Source organism: Silurus aristotelis, assembly GCF_946808225.1.
Source record: "Silurus aristotelis genome assembly, chromosome: 15".
NCBI classification, from domain to species: Eukaryota; Metazoa; Chordata; class Actinopteri; order Siluriformes; family Siluridae; genus Silurus; species Silurus aristotelis.
In genome coordinates this window covers 17744194-17762992 of record NC_139588.1, presented here as the reverse complement: position 1 = coordinate 17762992, position 18799 = coordinate 17744194, and the positions used below count along the sequence as shown (strand labels likewise).

Genomic DNA, 18799 nt, shown 5'->3' with positions numbered 1-18799 from the left:
CCTGACATGTACATTTCAAGCTTAAGAAATGTACTGTGGTGCTCAGAGCAGAAGTGGTGTTCACGGGTTACACATTGATCAGGCAAAACATTATGACCACCTGCCTAATATTGTGTTGGTCCACCTTGTGCTGCCAACAGTTCGGACCCATCGAGCATTAACATCAACTTCTTCAGCAGTTTGAGTTACAGGAGACCGGACCACACAGACCAGCCTTCGTTCCCCAAGTGCATCAATAAGCATAGGACTAATAATAATAATGTGACTTGATTTGCTGTATGCCAATCTAATGGACTCATACAGCGGCACCACGCTGCCTGCACTGGGGCAAGTAGACCATACCTTATTCTGCTTCAGCCTCACTACAAACCAAGGGTGAGGAGACGACCCACCACCATACACTCATTCAGGAAGTGTTACCTAAATGAGAGCAGACTGAGGGACTGTTTCGGTAATGCTGACTGGGAACATTGAGGAGGTTGTTGACTGCACTACTGACTTCATCAAGTTCTGTATGGATGATGTTGTTCTGGTAAAAACTGTATGCTGCTATGCTAACAACAAGCCCTGGATCACGAGCGACATCAAGGGTCTTCTAAACCAGAAGAGGAGGGCTTTTCAGGACTGTGATCAGCAAAAGCTTAAGAGAGTGCAAAGTGGACTCAAAGTTCAGCTCAGAGAAGCAGAGGAGCAGTACAAGAGGAAGCTGAAGCAGATGTTGCAGAACAACAGCATGAAGGAGGTGTGGTACGGGATGAAGATAATCACCAGATGCAGCTCGAAGGGGGGTAACACTACTGAAGGAGATGTGGGAACAGCGAACCAGCTGTACACTGCAAACCCCACCCCCACTTCCGGTCTCTTTCTACCCCCCTAGAACTAACTATAGCCTCCACCCACGATCACGGCAGACCAGGTGTGCAGAGAGCTGATTAGGCTTTGTTCTAGCAAAGCACTTTGGCCTGGTGGAGTTTCTCCACGACTACTGAAGGAGGGAGACCCTCTACAGCACATCTATAACCTGAGCCTGGGACAGGAGAGGGTCCCGCAGCTGTGGAAAACATCCTGGATCATCCCAGTTCCAAAAGCAGCCATGGCCCAGAGAGCTGAATGACTTCAGTCCAGACATCCTGACAACTTGCATAATGAAGACAATGGAGCGGGTGCTGCTACACCACATGACTCCTCAGGTCCGCCATGCCCTCGACCCTCTTCAGTTTGCGTACCAGGAGAAGGTGGAGGTGGAAGACGCCATTATCTACATGTCACACGATCCTACTTTCACTTGGACAGCGCCAGCGGGGCTGTGAGGATCACATTTCTTCTCCAGTGCTTTTCCAGCCGCTGCTCCTCAGATGGGATTGGGCTCACCTGAGCATGGGCAATCCACTGCACAGCATCATCTCCAGGCAGAGGAGCAGCTTCAGTGAAAGTTTGCTGTCACTTCCCTGCTTCACTGACAGACTGAGGAAGTTGTTCCTTTCCCATGCCATGCAGCTCTTTAATTCTACTCCCTCAGCTGAACTGTGCTACACACTGTACACTATGCACATTAACACTCCGGTTTGCACAGAACTCTCCAAAACGCTTTCACTCGCACAGGACTCGATAAACACTCAATGTTTTGCACAGACTCTATTCTTTAACATACCTTTTTCAGTTTAGTATTTAGTAGTATTTATTGCATGCCTTATTGCCTATGTTTGTGGATACTGCTGGAAGCTGTAAATTTTCCATAGCGATGAATTAAGTGTCTGTCTGTCTGTCTGTCTGTCTGTCTGTCTGTCTGTCTGTGTGTCTGTGTGTCTGTGTCGATGCAGTTGCTGAAAATCATTTAGACAGTAAATTGAATCCATGCAATTGAGTAAAGATCTGAATATTTGAGGCATTGATACTGGTGAGACTTTCACACTCTTGAGAATAAGTCGGAAAACTGTATGTGGCAAATCAGGAGTGCAGATTGACTGAGGGGGTGGGATGAGGTGCAAAAACAACACATTTGCATGCTTTGTGTACCAGTTAGGAAAAAGAAACAGGACTGTACAAGATTTTCTTTTCAAATGAAACACTGACAGCTGCTGCTAACATTAGCAGGTCTGGACAGGTTTTATACAGTGGATTGTTTGATTTTTTTATTTATTTTTTTTGTCTTCATTCCCATCTAAAAGCACATGCATATCCAAAATCAACAGCTGTATTTCCCCCTTCATAGCTACTTCAACGACAACCAGTATCCTGATGAAGCCAAAAGAGAGGAGATCGCTAATGCATGCAACGCGGTCATACAAAAGCCAGGTAGGTAAACAATATACAAGCACACACACACTATTCAAATGTTAACTTTATTTAGCACAGTGGTCACACCTCGGCTGAGATTTATCCAGTCATTTACACATACATTTGTGGCATTTAGCAGACGCCATTGTCCAGAGCTTTGCCCGGTGTATATCTGTGTGTCTCTCTCTCTCTCGTGTCTGTTACATCCTACATAAACAGGGCCGTTTCTTGCTTTTCGAACCCTGGGCAAGATTTTTATAGTAACCCCCCCCCCATGGCTCTGCCCTCCCACCAGAATGCTTCACTCCTACTCCATACAAATCATTAACATTAAATGTGGTAACCCGTTTTTATGGAATTGTTAATGTTTGCAAAATTGCCTGAATTCAAGTATGTAAACATTTACTGTATCTTAAACAGCAGAAAATGGTAAATAATTGAAATAGACAGTCCGTGTTTGTTTGGATAAGTTTTCAGATCTTGTGCAAATTTGTTTTTAATTATTGTTTTATTTAATTCAGCTGTAACTATGAGAAATAAAGTTTACATGAATGCAAATGTTTTCATTTAGTAAAAACTTATTCATTATGAAAACACATATAGATAAACAGATCTCGCTATCTCTATTATATAAAATAAATAGTGTGTATGTATTAGTTTTACAAATACATATTTTAGCATGAACACTAATGTGTGCAAATTCCTTGATAACCAATCGAGCAGACTCTTTATTATATCACAATATTGACCACAATCATCGCAACATCACATTTTCCCCAAATCGTGCAGCCCGAGATTTTACCAAATCCTTCACATCCATTTTATGCAAAGCAGCAGTTCCTCGCAATTGTGATATTTCTCAAAACATTTTCGACTTTATTCTTCTATTGTTATCTTATTTTATTTTTTACTGTTACACTAAAACACTGATATTATTATACATGGGGGAAAAAAGTACATGTGAAATTGATTGTAAGCAGCTGGATTTGAGGAGGAATGGCAGATGTTCTGGTCTTTGCAGGGAAAAAGCTGTCCGATTTTGAGCGAGTGACGTCCTTGAAGGTCTACAACTGGTTTGCTAACCGTCGCAAAGAGATCAAGAGGAGGGCCAACATTGGTAAAGTGTTTTCACACTTTCTTTTCTAGTAAAATCTAACTAGTTCTAGCAAACTAAATGCGATCGATTAACTCGCACCCCTTTGCTCGATTATGAATTTGTCCTAGTGTTTTGAAGCAGTATGTTCAATGCTCCGAATGTGATCTGATTAGAGCGACCTTATTGTTGCCGATTGCAACTATTCACCCTTCAGTGGAGGCATTTCCTCACCGTCTACCACAAAGCGTTCTCTCTCTTTCTCTCCTGATGGGTGGCGTAGCATTGCTCCCATCAAGCGGCATGTTCCTGAGCTTAACTGCCTGGGGAATCCCCGCTTCAAGAATCCTCTTTGCATAGAGCACCTGGAAACAAGGAGCAACACAGGAAATGGGTTGTCAGTATTGTGTGCTCATTTGTATACCAGTCAGGATACAGCAGTGGGATTTCAATCTGGCATTCTGAGGATGGAATTTGACCACACATTGAAATCCATGTGGTTGAAATCCGAATCCTGATCCAGGAGGCATGAAACCACCAGGTGCAAACCGGGTCGGCAATGAGGTCTTTCAGCTCCGTTTACGCAATAAGTTATTGCGTATTTGAAAGTCATTTTATCCCCCCTGCCATCTGCTGTTACTGTACTGATTACTGTCCTAAGTAAAATAATGCCTTCTGGTTTTAATAAACGACTGTCTACTATGCTACACAATCAGTAACGGCTTTGCAGGAGAGAGAAATCAAAAATGGCGTTCCTGAAAAGAGAAGCATTTAACAGTTTTGTTAGTGCTCTAGACATTGGCAAGATTTATTCAAAACAGCTTATCCCTGCGTTCCCGTGCTATTGCTAACACAACCTCGCTGACATCCCATCGGCGTTTTTTGTAAATTAAGGGTTGTATTTAGTGTCAAGGCTTGAGAAATAGACAATCATGTACACCAGGGGTCCCCAAACCTTTTTTCTGTGGGGGTTACATCATTTTTCCATTCTTTATTGGGGGCCGGGTCTGTAACAGAAAATCACATGGGCCGGAGTGACTACCAGAATTATTGTGGAGATTTTACTACGATTTGAAATGTAGTTATTATGCTAATTAGTTTATCATTTTGTTCCGCACCATGCAGGAAAATGAGCATTACTTTTTAAAAGATATATAGTCTATGAAAAAATGTCATTGTGATCGTAATAATGCGCTTTTTAATATTCATTGCTTTTAAAATCAAAACATTTACTTGCTTATGCATCTGCTTATGGCTGTTTGGGTGAATCTAAGAAATAATTGGGCTTATGTTTGAAAGTAAAGGTTTATTGAGTGGATTTTACAGAGCGCTAGGTTAGATCATAGTTGCTAAAAACCGATTAATCAACCTGGATAATGAATAAAAGTCAAATAGTACTATAAATACATAAAACGGTACTGAATTGTGAAAGTGTGAAATAAATATTAAATATTATTCAAATATATAATTATATAAATAATTCATTAGAAACTAAGAAATATAATAGTGCTCTCCGAAACAAACACGTGTTGTCAGTGATTCTCCTCTAGAGGCCACTCTCGTAACCACAGCGGACCAGAAGGTGGAAAAACTATCTGTATGGATTTTCGCCGATAGTTTGTTTATTCTGAGAGCCAACCTTTCTCAAATACAGAGAGTTTATATTTAAATTTCTTTGAAAACGTGAGGGGGGGGGGGACCATATTTGGCCTACAGGTCGTACTTTGGAGACCCCATGATGTACACAGATTACGATGCACAGATGTATTATTTTGCACATTCGCATCATTTGTATTTTATTCCATCATAAACAGCTTGGCATAAGCGTGTATAATTGATGGTGTAGTTCATTGTTGTACAAATGAAAAAGGAGAGAAAAAAAATAGTTCTGAAATCATTTTTCCATTCAACTTTTAGAAAACGTTTTACTGGTTTATTAGTACAAAATTAGCACCTAGTGGACACATGGGGGCGGGGGGGAATGGGATTTCTATAATTGCGAGGTTTAGGAGGGAGTGTGTTTTTATAAACACAGGAGGGGGCAGGTGTACAGATCATGGATGAATGCATGCTTGGTCTCGTGTGCTAGTCGCTTAGTGGGTTTTTTAAGTAGCTTCAGATGTGTCATGGCAGGGTCTTTTTTCCAAGAAGCCACAATCCTGGAGAGTCACGGAATCGACGTGCAGAGTCCTGGCGGCCACTCCAACAGCGACGACATCGATGGCAACGACTACACTGAGCAGGTAAGGGATCCACTGTAGACTTTTACATCACACTGGTGTGAGTGTGTCTACATGGCCATTGGAATTGTGGAAGTGTATTCTCTAGTGTTCTCAGGATAAACTTGGCATTTACTACTATCTGTGATGATCGCAAATGTTGAGCTTTTTTATGAGTTGCTCAGTAGCTCCTAGTTTTATAACCACAATGACTGTAAAAAGAACATTACTTATAATCTTACACTCCAGTAATCATGTTAGTTCTGACTCTCCAGTGTTCTGTATTGTTGAAAGATTTATGAACACACTCTTGATGTCACCCAAATGAGGATGGGTTCTCCTTTTGAGTCTGGTTCCTCTCAAGGTTTCTTCCTCATTACATCTAAGGGAGTTTTTCCTTGCCACAGTCACTATTACTGCTCATCAGGGATAAATGCACACCGTTCACCTTGACTGTTAAATTCTGTAAAGCTGCTTTGAGACAATGTCTGTTGTGAAAAGCGCTATAGAAATAAACTTGACTTGACTTTGACTACAACCTTGGAAAGGATCAAGTGAATATTATAGACAAATTATGTCTGTCTTATTTTTATTTTTAAAGACATTATTTGTCTGGAATTGCCTTCTCATATCTGAGAGATCTTCTGAATACCGTATTTTCCGGACTATAAGCAGCTACTTTTTTTCCTACGCTTTGAACCCCATGGCTTAAACAATGAAGCGGCTAATATATGGATTTTTCCTGGGTTTCAAACTTCAAGCCAAAAAACTGAGCCCCAAAACATTAGACCAATGAAATTGCGGAACGGGTTCAGGTGAACCAATAAAACTCTTTATATTAAATCAGATGCGCTCCCACTGAATCGGGCCGCACCACATCATAAATATAGATGATGTTCCTCTGACGTTTGACCTGCCGCTCACTCGGACTGTCAACAGGAAATGCGAATCGTTCGTCACGCTGAAAACAACCGGGCATGGAAAAAACGCACTTCACCTGTGTTCTGAGCTGCACGGCATCGGTAGAAAAGCTTTACTGATGGTGATTTTTAAACGCACGACGATGCCAAAAGAAAAACTCCCGAGAGAAATAGTTGTGAAAGGAAGGAGGAAGACAGTGAACAATGACTTTCTTGGTAGGCTACTGTTTAGATACAAGCCGTGTAACAGACACTGTCTTTAGTTAAAGCCTGTGTAAAGTTCATTAGTTTCAGTGTAGGAACCTGCGGCTTATAGACAGGTGTGGCTTATTTATGTTCAAAATAAAAATCTTTGTAAAATTCAGTGGGTGCTTATATTTGGGTGCGCTTTATAGTCCGGTATATTACGGTATATGCAAATGCTAAATGTTTTGGTTGGTGCATGCAGGGATAAATAATCCCACTATCAGCCTGGAAGTTTAAAGTCATGTAATGAGTTTAACTGATACTTGCACATTGATTTATTACATTTCCTCTGGTTTTAAACTTAAGCAAAGACCTCTTAAAGCCACACTGCTGTTGAATTCTCAAATTGGATTGGATTTTTTTTTTAAGTTTTTGGTTTTTAAACATGCTGGTGCCAAAATGAAGCTTTTATTCTTTAGATTTGACAATTTTTGCCCTAACATTTGCATAAATAAACTGACTTGAGGAAAAAGTATCGACTTAAAACAAGCGTAACAAGCGATGTAGCAGCGTGTCTGTCTTCTTTAAAAAAACAAACAAAAACAAATAAAAGGTCTCTAAAGTTGGCTAAAACGCCCGATATCTGTAGCCGCCGCAATTTAATGTGATCATGTGACCAGCCTGCTTTATGGATCGCATATAATTGGGACCTCTGGTGTTCAACCAGTATTATTGCATTAGATAATTAATTAATAGATTGCTTATATCCAGGATGTGAGGTGTTTTTGCATTGTTATTACTTGTAAAATGGATTTATTTTGTTTTGTTTTGTTTTTGGGTCATGTACACCCAGGCTTGTGATTTGCCCTACTTTGAGAAGAGACAGTTGGCCCGGCCGTTCGGTTTCTACAGGCTCGAGCCGACATCACCGACCCAGGTAATGAACGAACGACACACTACAGCTATTTATGTTTTTAGACTATTTTATTTGCTCAATGGCATCATGTGTCTCTTGTTTTTTGTTTCAGGATGACAGCACGAACCATGCAGACCATCAGGATCCCATCTCCCTTGCTGTGGAGATGGCAGCTGTCAATCACAGCATCTTGGCCCTGTCTCGCCCAGGGGGTGTGGCCAGCGATATTAAAACGGAGGCGCTGGACGACGACTGAGGAGGGCCTTCTGGAAGGAGCTGCGTGTGTGTGCGTGCGTGCGTGCGTGTGTGTGTGTGGCGAAATGGATGCGTGCTGTATTGTTTCCAGGGCGGAGGTGGACACTTGTGATGACTCCATGCTCAGACGTGGGTCACTCTCTTCCTCTGCATCCTCTCATTACACTGTATCTGAAAATGGCCATCTAGTCCAGGTTTTATTTCTCAGCCTGGGACTGTGTTAAAAACAAAAACAAACAAAACAAAAACACGAAGGTCCTCCTCATGTTTTCTGGAATCTTCCACAGTGTGGGGCCGTCCTTTCTTTAACCCGACCCCAACCTTTACCTCATTCCGCTCCAGGAGTGTGTCGTGCTTTTTGCGTCTCGTCCCTCATCGGTGCTTCCTGGAAGTGGCGTCGTCTTTTTCGCGCTGACGTGCAGGAGCTTTTTGCGGACATTTCTAACGTCAGCGTGTGCAGGTGAGCGCGCGCGTGTGTGTGTGTGTGTGTGAAGAGTGTGTGCTGCACACCGGACTTCTGCATTGACTGACAGCTGTGTGTATTTAGGCGCTTGAACACTTTTATTCCCTCTGAAAGTCGGTTTTATTTTTATTATTACTATAATTATTTTTATTTTAGAATTGATTTTTTTTAATTTTTTTTTTTTGTTCTGGAAGGAGGTGAACTGAAATCTTACCGAGCAAAGTTGAAACTAATAAGATACGGTTTTCAAAAATGCCAAAGGATAGAAACTCAAGTCCCCTGGACTATAAAGCAACGGTCAGCTGAAAGCCTCTAAACACAAAATGACTGTATTTTTCTGGACTATAAGGTGTTGGTTACTGGAACCCCTTCAAATAACCTCGCAGCAGCAGATTTCCCATTACAGAGCGTGTTCCTCGAACTTTTTTGTAGTACCCTAGACTGTTATTTTTGTTACAGATACAGAATTTACTGTTCTATTACGTGAAACTGGCAGGTTAGGGAACTTTAGGGGCTTTGGAAATGGTAGCCATGCATCATTTACGCGACTTGTTTATTAGCTACTGAATTAAAGGTGTTCCTCAAACTAGCACCCACAGGGATAGAACCCTCCAGTCCAGAAAATCCAGTGATGGTGTTTCTAATTTTTATTGTCGAGCTTCACCCAAAGTGGATTGGAGTAAATCCTTTCTTGACTTCTTTTTTTTTAATTTTATTTTTTAAGTATTTATTTTCTTTTTCTATGTTCATATGATTACTGAGTAATAAGCTAAATCTCAATCATGGCCTAAACACTTGTAAGTTCTCGTGCAATGACCGCAGTAGAGAGAGCGAGAGAGAGCGCGAGAGAGAGAGAGAGAGAGAGAGAAGACTGAGTGCTCTTATCTTAACCCTAAACCTCATAGTCTGGCCAGTGCATCATCATTTCTTGATGCTGTATGATTTTTTTTTTTTTCGTAACTGTTTCGCAGTGTACAGAAAAGCTAATATGTTTCTGTTCTGCCACTTCAGGACTTCTGCTGTAGGCATGTGCCGATAATCGGCTTAAGACGACTGGATCAAACTCTTAATCTCCATGTTTTCATAGAACAACTGGGTTTCATTGCTGACATGGGTTTGTTTTTGTTTTTCTTCCTTTAAAACAGTAGTCTTCTTCAAATGCGTTTTTCCTGCTTTCTGAAGGAAATCCCACGATTTTGTTCCATGGGCCAGGAGTTCTCATCCTGTTTCTATACTCATCCCCCCCACCCCACCTCACATCCCCTCCGCCATCTCATTACTGTATTAGTCCAAGTGAAGTTTATTATAAGACTTGTGGAAGGGGTGAGAGGTTTAGAGGATCATGGATCTCGTCTTTAGGAGCTGAAATCGTTACAATCCGAGCCGTTGCCTGATCCGAACCTCCTCACAATGACCACGCCACTCTCCAAACTTCATTTCGCACAACTTCAAATAGTCACGACGTGTGTGTGCATAAAAAACACAACACACTCACGTTGTCGTTTCTGTCCCGTATTCACATTTACCAGTTCCGATCCAGTGTTTCAGGGCAGTGTTGAAATCAATACTGATACTCGGTATCGGATCGGTCCACCGCTAGCAGGCGATCACGCGCGAAAGTATCGGCACATGCCTAGTCTGCTGTTAAACAACGCAGGCTCGGTACACTTTCCAATATGTAGCTATTTTACTCAATAATAATAACAATAATAATTGAAAAGTAAAATATATAAACGTTATATTCAATATGATTTTATAATTTTGTTCTTACTGTTTCCCAGTGTAAAAAAAAAAAAAGAGTGATATTTATGAAATGCAGAATTATCTAATCAAGGGTTCTTTTTGTCGTATATCTTTTTTTTATATATATATTATTTTAAATTTAGTTATTTTTTTAAAGAGCAGTCTCTCTGTGTCAGATATTTTCAAGCATATTTTGAAACCGAAAACAGAGCACCCCCTAACCGAAAGCGGTAGCAGTGTTACTTAAAGATGAGGCTAAGGGGGGAAAAAACTATTTATTTTCCCATCCTGTCGACGATTTTGTGGTCTGGGGTGGGAGAATGAGCTCTCGCAACCTTCTGGTTATTAGCGTATAGCCTGTTTCGACGAAGTTCTCCCAGAAGCAGACCATCATCAAGTCTTCATTCGAAACTAGTTCTCCAGAAATCCCAGCTAGCATCACTGATCCCTCCTTCCTGAACCATGTGCTTGAGCATGTGACTCTGCGAATATAATTTTTATTTAAATATTCATTTATTTCAATTGGCAAGACTGCAGTTCTGCTCGCTGGTTAGGTTGATACTAATGTTTTTAATGCCATCAGATTCTAAAACGGTGCTTAGCATTTGTTCCTAGCTAGCAAGATACTCTTCACATTAGCAAGTATTTCTGTTTAAGGGCTAGCAACTTAGCATTGAGTTTAAAATATATATATATATATTAATAGAGCTAGCTAGCTTTCTGATTGTTTTCTAGCTAGCTGAAGGGTTATTTTTTTTAATAAGTAAATTAATTTTTCTTTTCTTTTTAGCTGCACTGCAAAGTTTCAACTCTTTAATAGGTACTTGACCAATATTTGCTAGAGCACAACAGGATTTGCTGATGAAACTGACCTTGTTTTGGACGCTTTCCTAAACCAATCGATTGTGACGTCTGCTCTGAGTAACTGAAACCTTTTATACTCCTTACTGCAGTGTAACTCACACACTCAGTGTTTCTGTGTGGGGGGAAAAAAACAGCTTTAGTACTTGTGATGTTACAATTTTACTCACACACACACACACACACACACACACACACACTGTGCCAAACTGTAATATCACATTGACTGGGCTTTATAAGCCATATGTAACAGAAGTTGTAGTTCTCAGCTGTAACACGTACTAGTATTATATATTTCAATATGTAACCAAACAGAGTCTGTAAGTTCGAACGCTTGATAATTAAAATCATTAAAAGGGGGTGCTTTGTATTCCAGTCTTCAGGGTTCATATTCATCTGTCCATGAACATCTCCTCTCCGTATAGTTTGTCTCCATTTCAATAACGACGGATCGTAAAGAATACACTATAATAAATCTATAAAATACACTGTTCAAGAAAATAAATGTGTTGATTTTGAAGTCGTATCTCAATCATTCTGTCCCATTTAAGACTTTAGTGCCTTTTTTGGACAGTAGACTGTTCTGTAATTAAACTGTAGTATATATTAGCGTTTTTTTGTACAGTTTCTTTGTTTAAGATGACTTTTTTTAAAACTTGTGTTTATTTTAGTATTGTATCAACTAGAGAATAAAGGTATATTGATGAACACAATCTCTGCTGTTTTACTGACTTGGGTATTTATTTATTTTTTATTGATATACTGTTTATTATTATTTTGTGTGCACACAAGGGCTCAGGAAGCATTGGGAAGGTTAGTATAACTGCAAAAAGCAATTCAGACTTGGAAAAAAAAAAAAACCACACACTGTAGGTGTGAATTGAACATGAATTGTTTTCGGTTAGTAATAAAAATAAATATTCGAGCCCTAGTGATATTTACTTCCTCAACCAGCAAACTGTAGAGTTATAGATTTAACTGTTCTCCATGCACTGTAGGTGTATAACTTGTAGATTTTAACACAACATTCAATCCGTATTCAACGGGTGACAATCTTGTAGTAGGTATTAATGCAATTCTGTTTGTCCTATAGCTCTGGCTGCTCTAATATTTGCTCCTAGTGTGCACTGAAATTCTGTCTGGTTTTGCCTGCTTTGTTGTAAAATTGTTTGAGAGAAAGCATTACAAATTCATAGCCACTCGCTTGGTCTATCACATGACCACCGCCACCAGCACTGGACATATGAGCAGAGTGGGAGGATGCTGCTGACTGCACTTTAAGGGTGAGCAGTAACTATTACTCTTTTCTTCTTTGTACATAAACTCTGATGTCTAGTATTCGTGTGTTTTGAGAGAAATACTAGGGCCAGGTCTATTCAATCTCTTGTGCCATTTGGAAGCTCCGTTTTATAGAAATACAAAAAAAAAGAGTTGCTGTTAAATGTTAAAAACCCCCCAAAATTTTGTCTGGACAACTTTCTGTGGTTTCTTGGGGAATTGGTAACTCTGTGGTTAAGATGCTGGACGTCTGATCGGAAGGTCGTAAGTTCAAATCTCAGCACCACCTTAACTGGGCCTTGTTTAACTGCCTCAAACGGGGCAGTTGAAGGTTAGCGGGAGGGGGGGCGGGCGGGTGTAAACTCCTTTCAAAACTCGGATTCTTCACAGGAAATTGTGGTGGCACTTTGACTTTAAAAAAAAAAAAAAAAAAAAAAAAAAAAAAAAAGCCTGTAAATAATGGCAAGAAATCTCTTTCTATTAAAGCGTAGTAAAAACAAACATCTTATGAACTGCTTCGTTTTTGTGAATCAAACACTCACTGGAGACTCCTTCCGAAACTTTCAAAGCATTTTCTGTGAAGAATCTCGGCACGCATGTGGAAATCCATTTTAGCAGAACGTCCTTTATACAAATCTCGGGAAAGCTCGTTACCATAGAAACTGAAAATACTAAATATGCAGCAGTGCCATCAAAGTGCTTTTTTTTTTTTTTTTTTTTTTTTTTTTTTTTTGAGTGAGTTGATTGTTTAACTTTAGTATATCATGTTCCAGCTTTATTATAAACTACTGCAAAACCTTTCGTGGCAACCACATCAAAGTGTCCATTAGTGAGCAGTTGAGAACCTCAACAATGATTAAACTGTAACGATCCTCATCTGGGTGACGCTAAACGTCCGATCGTTATAGTTTAATCATTTATGACAAATTTATAAAATAAAAATGTGATACAGTGCAACCTCGATAGGGGTTTCGTTCTATGACCCCTCGCGAGTAACAAAAAAATGGCGAGGTTTTGACTGGTTCCCTTTTCAAGGGGAATTATACATGTAGTGTAAACTCAACAAAAAATTGTGAATTACTTTTCAATGTTTTATTTACTACTTTAAATGAATACAATAATAGTTTTCCAAACATTTGTATGTAATTTTAGTACAAACTCTGTTTTGAAATGTTACTCCGACCTTTCGTGATCACGAGTATCGAGGTTCCGCTGTATATTGTGTAATACATTTTATTTCTGTAGAGCTGCTTTGAGACAATGTGCACTGTTTAAAACAACGAAAGAAAAAAGCTTCATCCAAAAAACCAAAGCAATTGATTGAGTCTGATGTGTGTGAAGTTGATTTGAACAGTTATTGCCCTCTGTAATTACAACACATCACAAACTACTAATAAAGACCTACAGCTGTAATGGAAACGCATCAGAGCTCTTTTCATGAAGCAAAGAAATTTGGTTTAATCAGGTAACACTAACACAACAGTGTGTGCTCTTATGTAACATAATACTTTAAACATGATGATAAAACACCGATCTGTAAGAGCATGCCTCCTCCCCCAAGATAAATTTCCATAAAGCAGCAGTTACACCCATCCACCTTTTACAAATCCTATTTATAATCATTAAAACACATTTAAAATCTAAATTCTACAGTCCGTTTCTCTTTCTAGACACATGCACCATATTAACCGTTTAAATTCTCACTCGCAGCCGCCAGAAGCAGTCATTCTGACTAAATATCACATCGGTTTTTTTTCCTACAAGTAAATATGATGAGTTTAAGGCACTTACTGTAAATAAAACATCTGATTCCAAAATATCCTACACAGACCTGTTTGTATGGAACGAGACGGACGGCTGAAGTTTGAACTGTACCACTGGAACAGTGGAATATTTGAACAAGGGCAAATGATTGGTCATAACTAAATATGAAGTGAGAAGAAAAACAGATGGGAAGAGCGTCTGTGTTGTTCAAGCATTAAAATGCTGTATGCACTGGGTTGAGAGCAAGAGGCTCGGTTCGCTAAGGAATTCTTGGCCATGGAGAAAGTGTCAGGATTTACTGTTTTTTTTTTTTTCTTCCATAAATTCTTGGAAATGCAAAGGAACTCCATATGCTCATGAAGGGAAAATAAAGGTTTTTGTTTCGACTCAAACAATACTAATGAAGGCTATTGGAAGATAGACATGATGTAAACCTTTCAGAAATTTGTTCCTTGGCAGAAAGATTGGTCCTCTCTACAGAAAGGGACAGGAGCTGGTATATTTAGCACAGGATTGTAATTTTTTTTGAGGGATTCTACGTGTTCCAGGGCAGATTGGTGCTTTTGTTGTCTTTGTGTTTTAGTAGAAAGATGAACTGATGGTGAAGGCTTTAGTCAGTGACCGTAACGCTTATTTCTGAATTGTCAGGTCGTCTTGGACGCAGCGTTTCAAATGTTCGAGGACTTCCTGTTCTCCCCTCTGCGACCTCCTGCCATGTCTCCTTTCGCCATGGCGGTCAGGGCTGCTAAGTTGGGGTTCGACCCAGACAAGATCATCGAGCTCCGTTTCTGCCGCCGTCGTTTAGCCGTTCCTGAAGCTCGCGCCACTCGGTCTGGCTTCACCAAAACCCCGTACCCTGGGTTACAATGAAAGTAGTGACGACCTCCAACTGACCCATCATTCTTGCCTGCAGTGTAGAAGGAATCGTTAACAAATGTGAAGTCGGGTCTTCATTTCATCAGCTATCAGAATTTTAAGTTTCATCGCAAAATAAAGCTGTTTTTTTTTACTAATTGGAATATGTGGAAAATATAAAAGGCATATTTTTGAGTGAGATTTACACACCAGGGACCATATTTTTGGCACATTCTCTACATTTAGCATAAATGTGTACCAGACACGGGGGAGAATCTACCGGGGTGGCATCTGCCACCCTAAGAAAAAGCATTGCCACCCCATCTGCCACCACAGAACTGGTATCTTAATGTATAAAATATCCATATATTTGATCAGTTTCCATTTTTTGACTGATTTACAGCAGCGGTGCTTCAATGTGTTGACAAAAAACCCCACATAACCGTAAATAATGGTAAGAAATCTAGTCTTTCTATTAAAGCGTAGAACGAAACAACCCCCCACCCCCCCAAAAAAACAAACAAACAAAAAAAAAAAACCCGAACTGCTATCTTTTCACATTCAATGCAACCAGCCTGATCACGAACAAATGACTGATACGGCTCCTTTAGCACATCGAAGCATTTGTATAAATATACACCATAACATATCTTTTCGATCCAGATATCAGATTCAGGTAAAGTCCATCATGCATCAGTCTTTAAAATATTAAATCGTGCGCCCCAGACTATACACCAAATATGTATATCATTCCTTGAATCCATAAGAACAATGCAAGGATGATCGCTTCAGTGTTCCCACCCCTCAATACCCATGCCCTTGCCACCCCAAATAATCTTTCTAGCTCTCCCCCTGAACAACCTTCAATCTGATCAGCAGCTCTTTAAGACATGGAGATTTGGTGTGAGAAACACAACTTTGTAACACAAAAATAAGTACCTGCTGGCACATCGAGCTCCACACCAACCCAAATCCCATCTGCAAAATCCGTTGGTCCGATGTAACGCACTGTGCCATTCTTGTTGCTACCCACAGTGACGTATTCATCCTCCTTCAGCCAGTCCGGCAGAGCTCCTTCCTCATGGCCTTCCTCTGTGTCGGACAGGATCTCCAGCTTCTCCAGAGGATCCACTCCTTCTTTATCCAACTCGTCTTCTGCCTCCTGAAGGATGCCTTTAAACGATTTCAGGCCTGAAGTTTTGACCTTCTGGATTTTGAACGGGTTTGATGCGAGTAGCTGGGTAGGAAGAGCTTTTTCCGGTGTGACTGATAGTGCTGGGGAGGGTTTGGCAACATGAAGTGGGTCTGAAGCCCTTGTTTGGGATAAGGATTGCGTTTCTTTGGAGTGGACGTCAGGACCAGGAGCTGGTGGTGGGGATTTCTGAGAAGTAAGCTGACTGCATGGCTGGGATACAGGTTCCTTCGGTTCAACAGAGGGCTCCATTTCAACTACGTTCTCAGCAAAAGAGGAAGATGCATCAGCAAAATTTTCTGTACATGGATTTTCTTCAGAGACGTCCGTTTTCTTGTTACTCTCTGGAGTCAATGCATTTTCTTGGCTTTCGTCTGCAATCTTTAGATGTTCAGGTTTTTTCCCTGCTTCAGATTGCACTTCTCCCTCATCTTCCTCTGGTTCCATTTTGACTTGAAGAGCATCCTGTGCTTCTGACTCTGGAGTGGGCACTAAATTCATGTCTATATTTGAGATTGGAGTGTCTGATAGAGTCGAGGTATAGATGCTGGTGGAGATGTAGCCACTAGACTCCTCACTAACCAGGCTGGGATCCAGGTCTTCAGTTTCAGACTGAACCAGAGAAGAAGCCTCTTCAAGCTCAGGTGGGTTGTGTGTGTGGATTTCTGTGATTGGGATCTGCAAAGAGAACATTTAAAGAATTACATGGAAGGCTTTAAAAGAAAAAATATTCTGTAAAAAAAAAAAAAAACTAACATGACAGGATGTTCTGATATAAGAAAACAATGTGATTAATAGATATTTTGTTACCTGGGCATCGGGTGTGTATTCTGTAACAATGACTGGTGCTGCAGGAATTTCAGCACATTCAGAAACTTTAGCTTCAGGTACTGAGAACTCTGTATTTTGTTGTGGTATTGGTGTGGATTTCGCAAGCTCCTAAAAAACCCCAAACACACAGCACTTGATTCGGTGTTTTAAAAATACAATACATGTTTCTAGATTGAATTAGCGTACCAGTTTGGGAGCACAGAGGTCTTCTTGAGGAGTTGCACACTGAATTACAATGAGAGGAACTTCCTGTAAGAGAGTCAAACATTAGGTACTCGCTCAACAGCCCACACTTTAATGAAAACAAAGAACTTTGATAAGTGTCTTTTACTCATTTTTTTAACACGCAATAAATGTTTAAACAGCGATTTGTTCCTCGCTACAGGCTCACATTAGGAATAAACTTATATTTATAAGAAACAAACACTAAACACTAAACTTGTACATTCTTTTATAAGACTTTATAAATGCTTCATCTCTAAAGCTGCTTCCGACGGTGTCTATCGTTAAACAGGCTATACAAATAAAAATTTATTGAAATTGTATTGAAATACTTACCAAAAAAAAAAAATGGTTTGCAGGTTATCAAAATTGGATTAATTTATTGCAACAATAAAAGATCAATCAATCAATCAATCATTACAAACAAGGTATTTGTTTGACCAGGATTTCCATACCTGTGGCTGTGAGAGATAAGGGCTGGTCATGTCTTTCTTCTCCTCTCTTTTAGGGAACAGGGATTTGAGCATCTTGGGCATTGGAGTTACTAGAGCTTTAACTGGGGAGAAATAAGAGGCAGCCATGCCTACAAGTCCTGAAAAAAGTGTACAGAAAGATCAGTTTTACGCAAAAGAAAAAGAGATGCAATAATAACATCTATCTATCTATCTATCTATCTATCTATCTATCTATCTATCTATCTATCTATCTATCTATCTATCTATCTTAGGCGTTTGAATATTATTAAACAGAAAAAAAAAGAAATGGTAAATAAGTGTGTGAGACAGAAATGTGATTGGAAAGGTTACAGTCTCAGGAGTGGAGTCATGTTGTAAATATGTTTCACAGGGCTGTGTAGTATATTGTTTGTTAATCCTATTAAAGCAGAAAACCTTAATTAATCCAATAAGATTTGCAAATAACGTAAATTGTGGGCTTTTGGTGTCCGGAAGGTTGTGTGATTCTCAGCCTACCTCGAAATTAGAATGTAGAAGGGGTGCATTACCTGGCTCTGGGTTCGAGGGGAGTTCCGAATGTAGGGGTGCGTTTTTAAGTGATGAATGCGAGAAAGTAATATCCTGGTGTTTCTCCCAAGCAGCCTAGATATTTTGAGAAAAGCAAAACAGTCGTTTTTTGACAACTTGGGAAGTAGTAAGACCCAAGAAGGAACTAAAACTGAACGGTTTATTGCCTGCTCTTGATCATAAGACAAAAGCACTTAAGATGTGATTAGATCTGTGAAATATCAGCAAAGTAGTATTTTCTTTTTTAGCCAATAATCTACACACAATTGTCCGTTTTCAGAAACGTGTGCAAATTGATTCAAAATCAAAACTGAAATCTCTCGCTCAGACAAGAATTCAGACTCTTTTCCAACTAATTTTTGAGCATGTGGAAGCAAAGTATGGGTTTAAGTCTTTTTGGCTCAAGTCTCTACAAGTTTTCACACATGGATTTTGGCAGTTTTTCCCATTTTCTCTGACAGGTCCTCTTAGGCTTCATCAGACTGAATTTTGAGCGTCTTTGAACTGCCATCTTCAGGTCTCTCTCAAGGGTTCAAAGAGATGTCATAGCTCTGAGCTTTGGCTGAGCTCCTCATCATTCAGACACAAAAGGAAACCAGGGCATAGCAACACCCCTGCAGCATCCACCACCGTGCTTTACTCCAGAGATGAGAAGTAATAAAGTACAAATACTTCCTTACTGTACTTAAGTAGATTTCTTTG

General features: G+C 39.9%; 2 protein-coding genes and 1 long non-coding RNA gene across 8 annotated transcripts in view; 2 read left to right on the top strand and 1 right to left on the bottom strand.

The window, feature by feature from the left end:
• Window positions 1-11646, top strand: part of hmbox1b (homeobox containing 1 b) — a 30546-nt gene extending 18900 nt beyond the window's left edge. The window contains exons 6-10 of one of the 3 annotated variants that reach the window (XM_083562329.1): window positions 2213-2295; window positions 3299-3394; window positions 5522-5613; window positions 7549-7632; window positions 7724-11646. In XM_083562329.1, coding sequence (XP_083418455.1) covers window positions 2213-2295; window positions 3299-3394; window positions 5522-5613; window positions 7549-7632; window positions 7724-7867 — 499 coding nt within the window. In that variant the 3' untranslated portion in view covers window positions 7868-11646. Of the gene's footprint in view, window positions 1-2212; window positions 2296-3298; window positions 3395-5503; window positions 5614-7548; window positions 7633-7723 lie in introns of all 3 variants that reach the window. The other 2 variants (XM_083562328.1, XM_083562327.1) reach the window with 2 other exon arrangements.
• A 1700-nt stretch (window positions 11647-13346) lies between these two features.
• On the top strand, window positions 13347-15326 carry LOC310737770. Its single transcript, XR_014536891.1, has 2 exons — window positions 13347-13901; window positions 13976-15326. It is a non-coding gene; the product is annotated as an uncharacterized lncRNA (long non-coding RNA).
• kif13bb (kinesin family member 13Bb) overlaps window positions 13644-18799 on the bottom strand; it is a 37481-nt gene continuing 32325 nt past the window's right edge. For all 4 annotated transcript variants that reach the window (XM_083562191.1, XM_083562190.1, XM_083562188.1 and 1 more), the window contains 6 exons: window positions 18079-18172; window positions 17531-17667; window positions 17040-17102; window positions 16833-16961; window positions 15770-16700; window positions 13644-14882 (listed from right to left, as the gene is read on the bottom strand). In XM_083562191.1, coding sequence (XP_083418317.1) covers window positions 14644-14882; window positions 15770-16700; window positions 16833-16961; window positions 17040-17102; window positions 17531-17667; window positions 18079-18172 — 1593 coding nt within the window. In that variant the 3' untranslated portion in view covers window positions 13644-14643. The remainder of the gene's footprint in view (window positions 14883-15769; window positions 16701-16832; window positions 16962-17039; window positions 17103-17530; window positions 17668-18078; window positions 18173-18799) is intronic.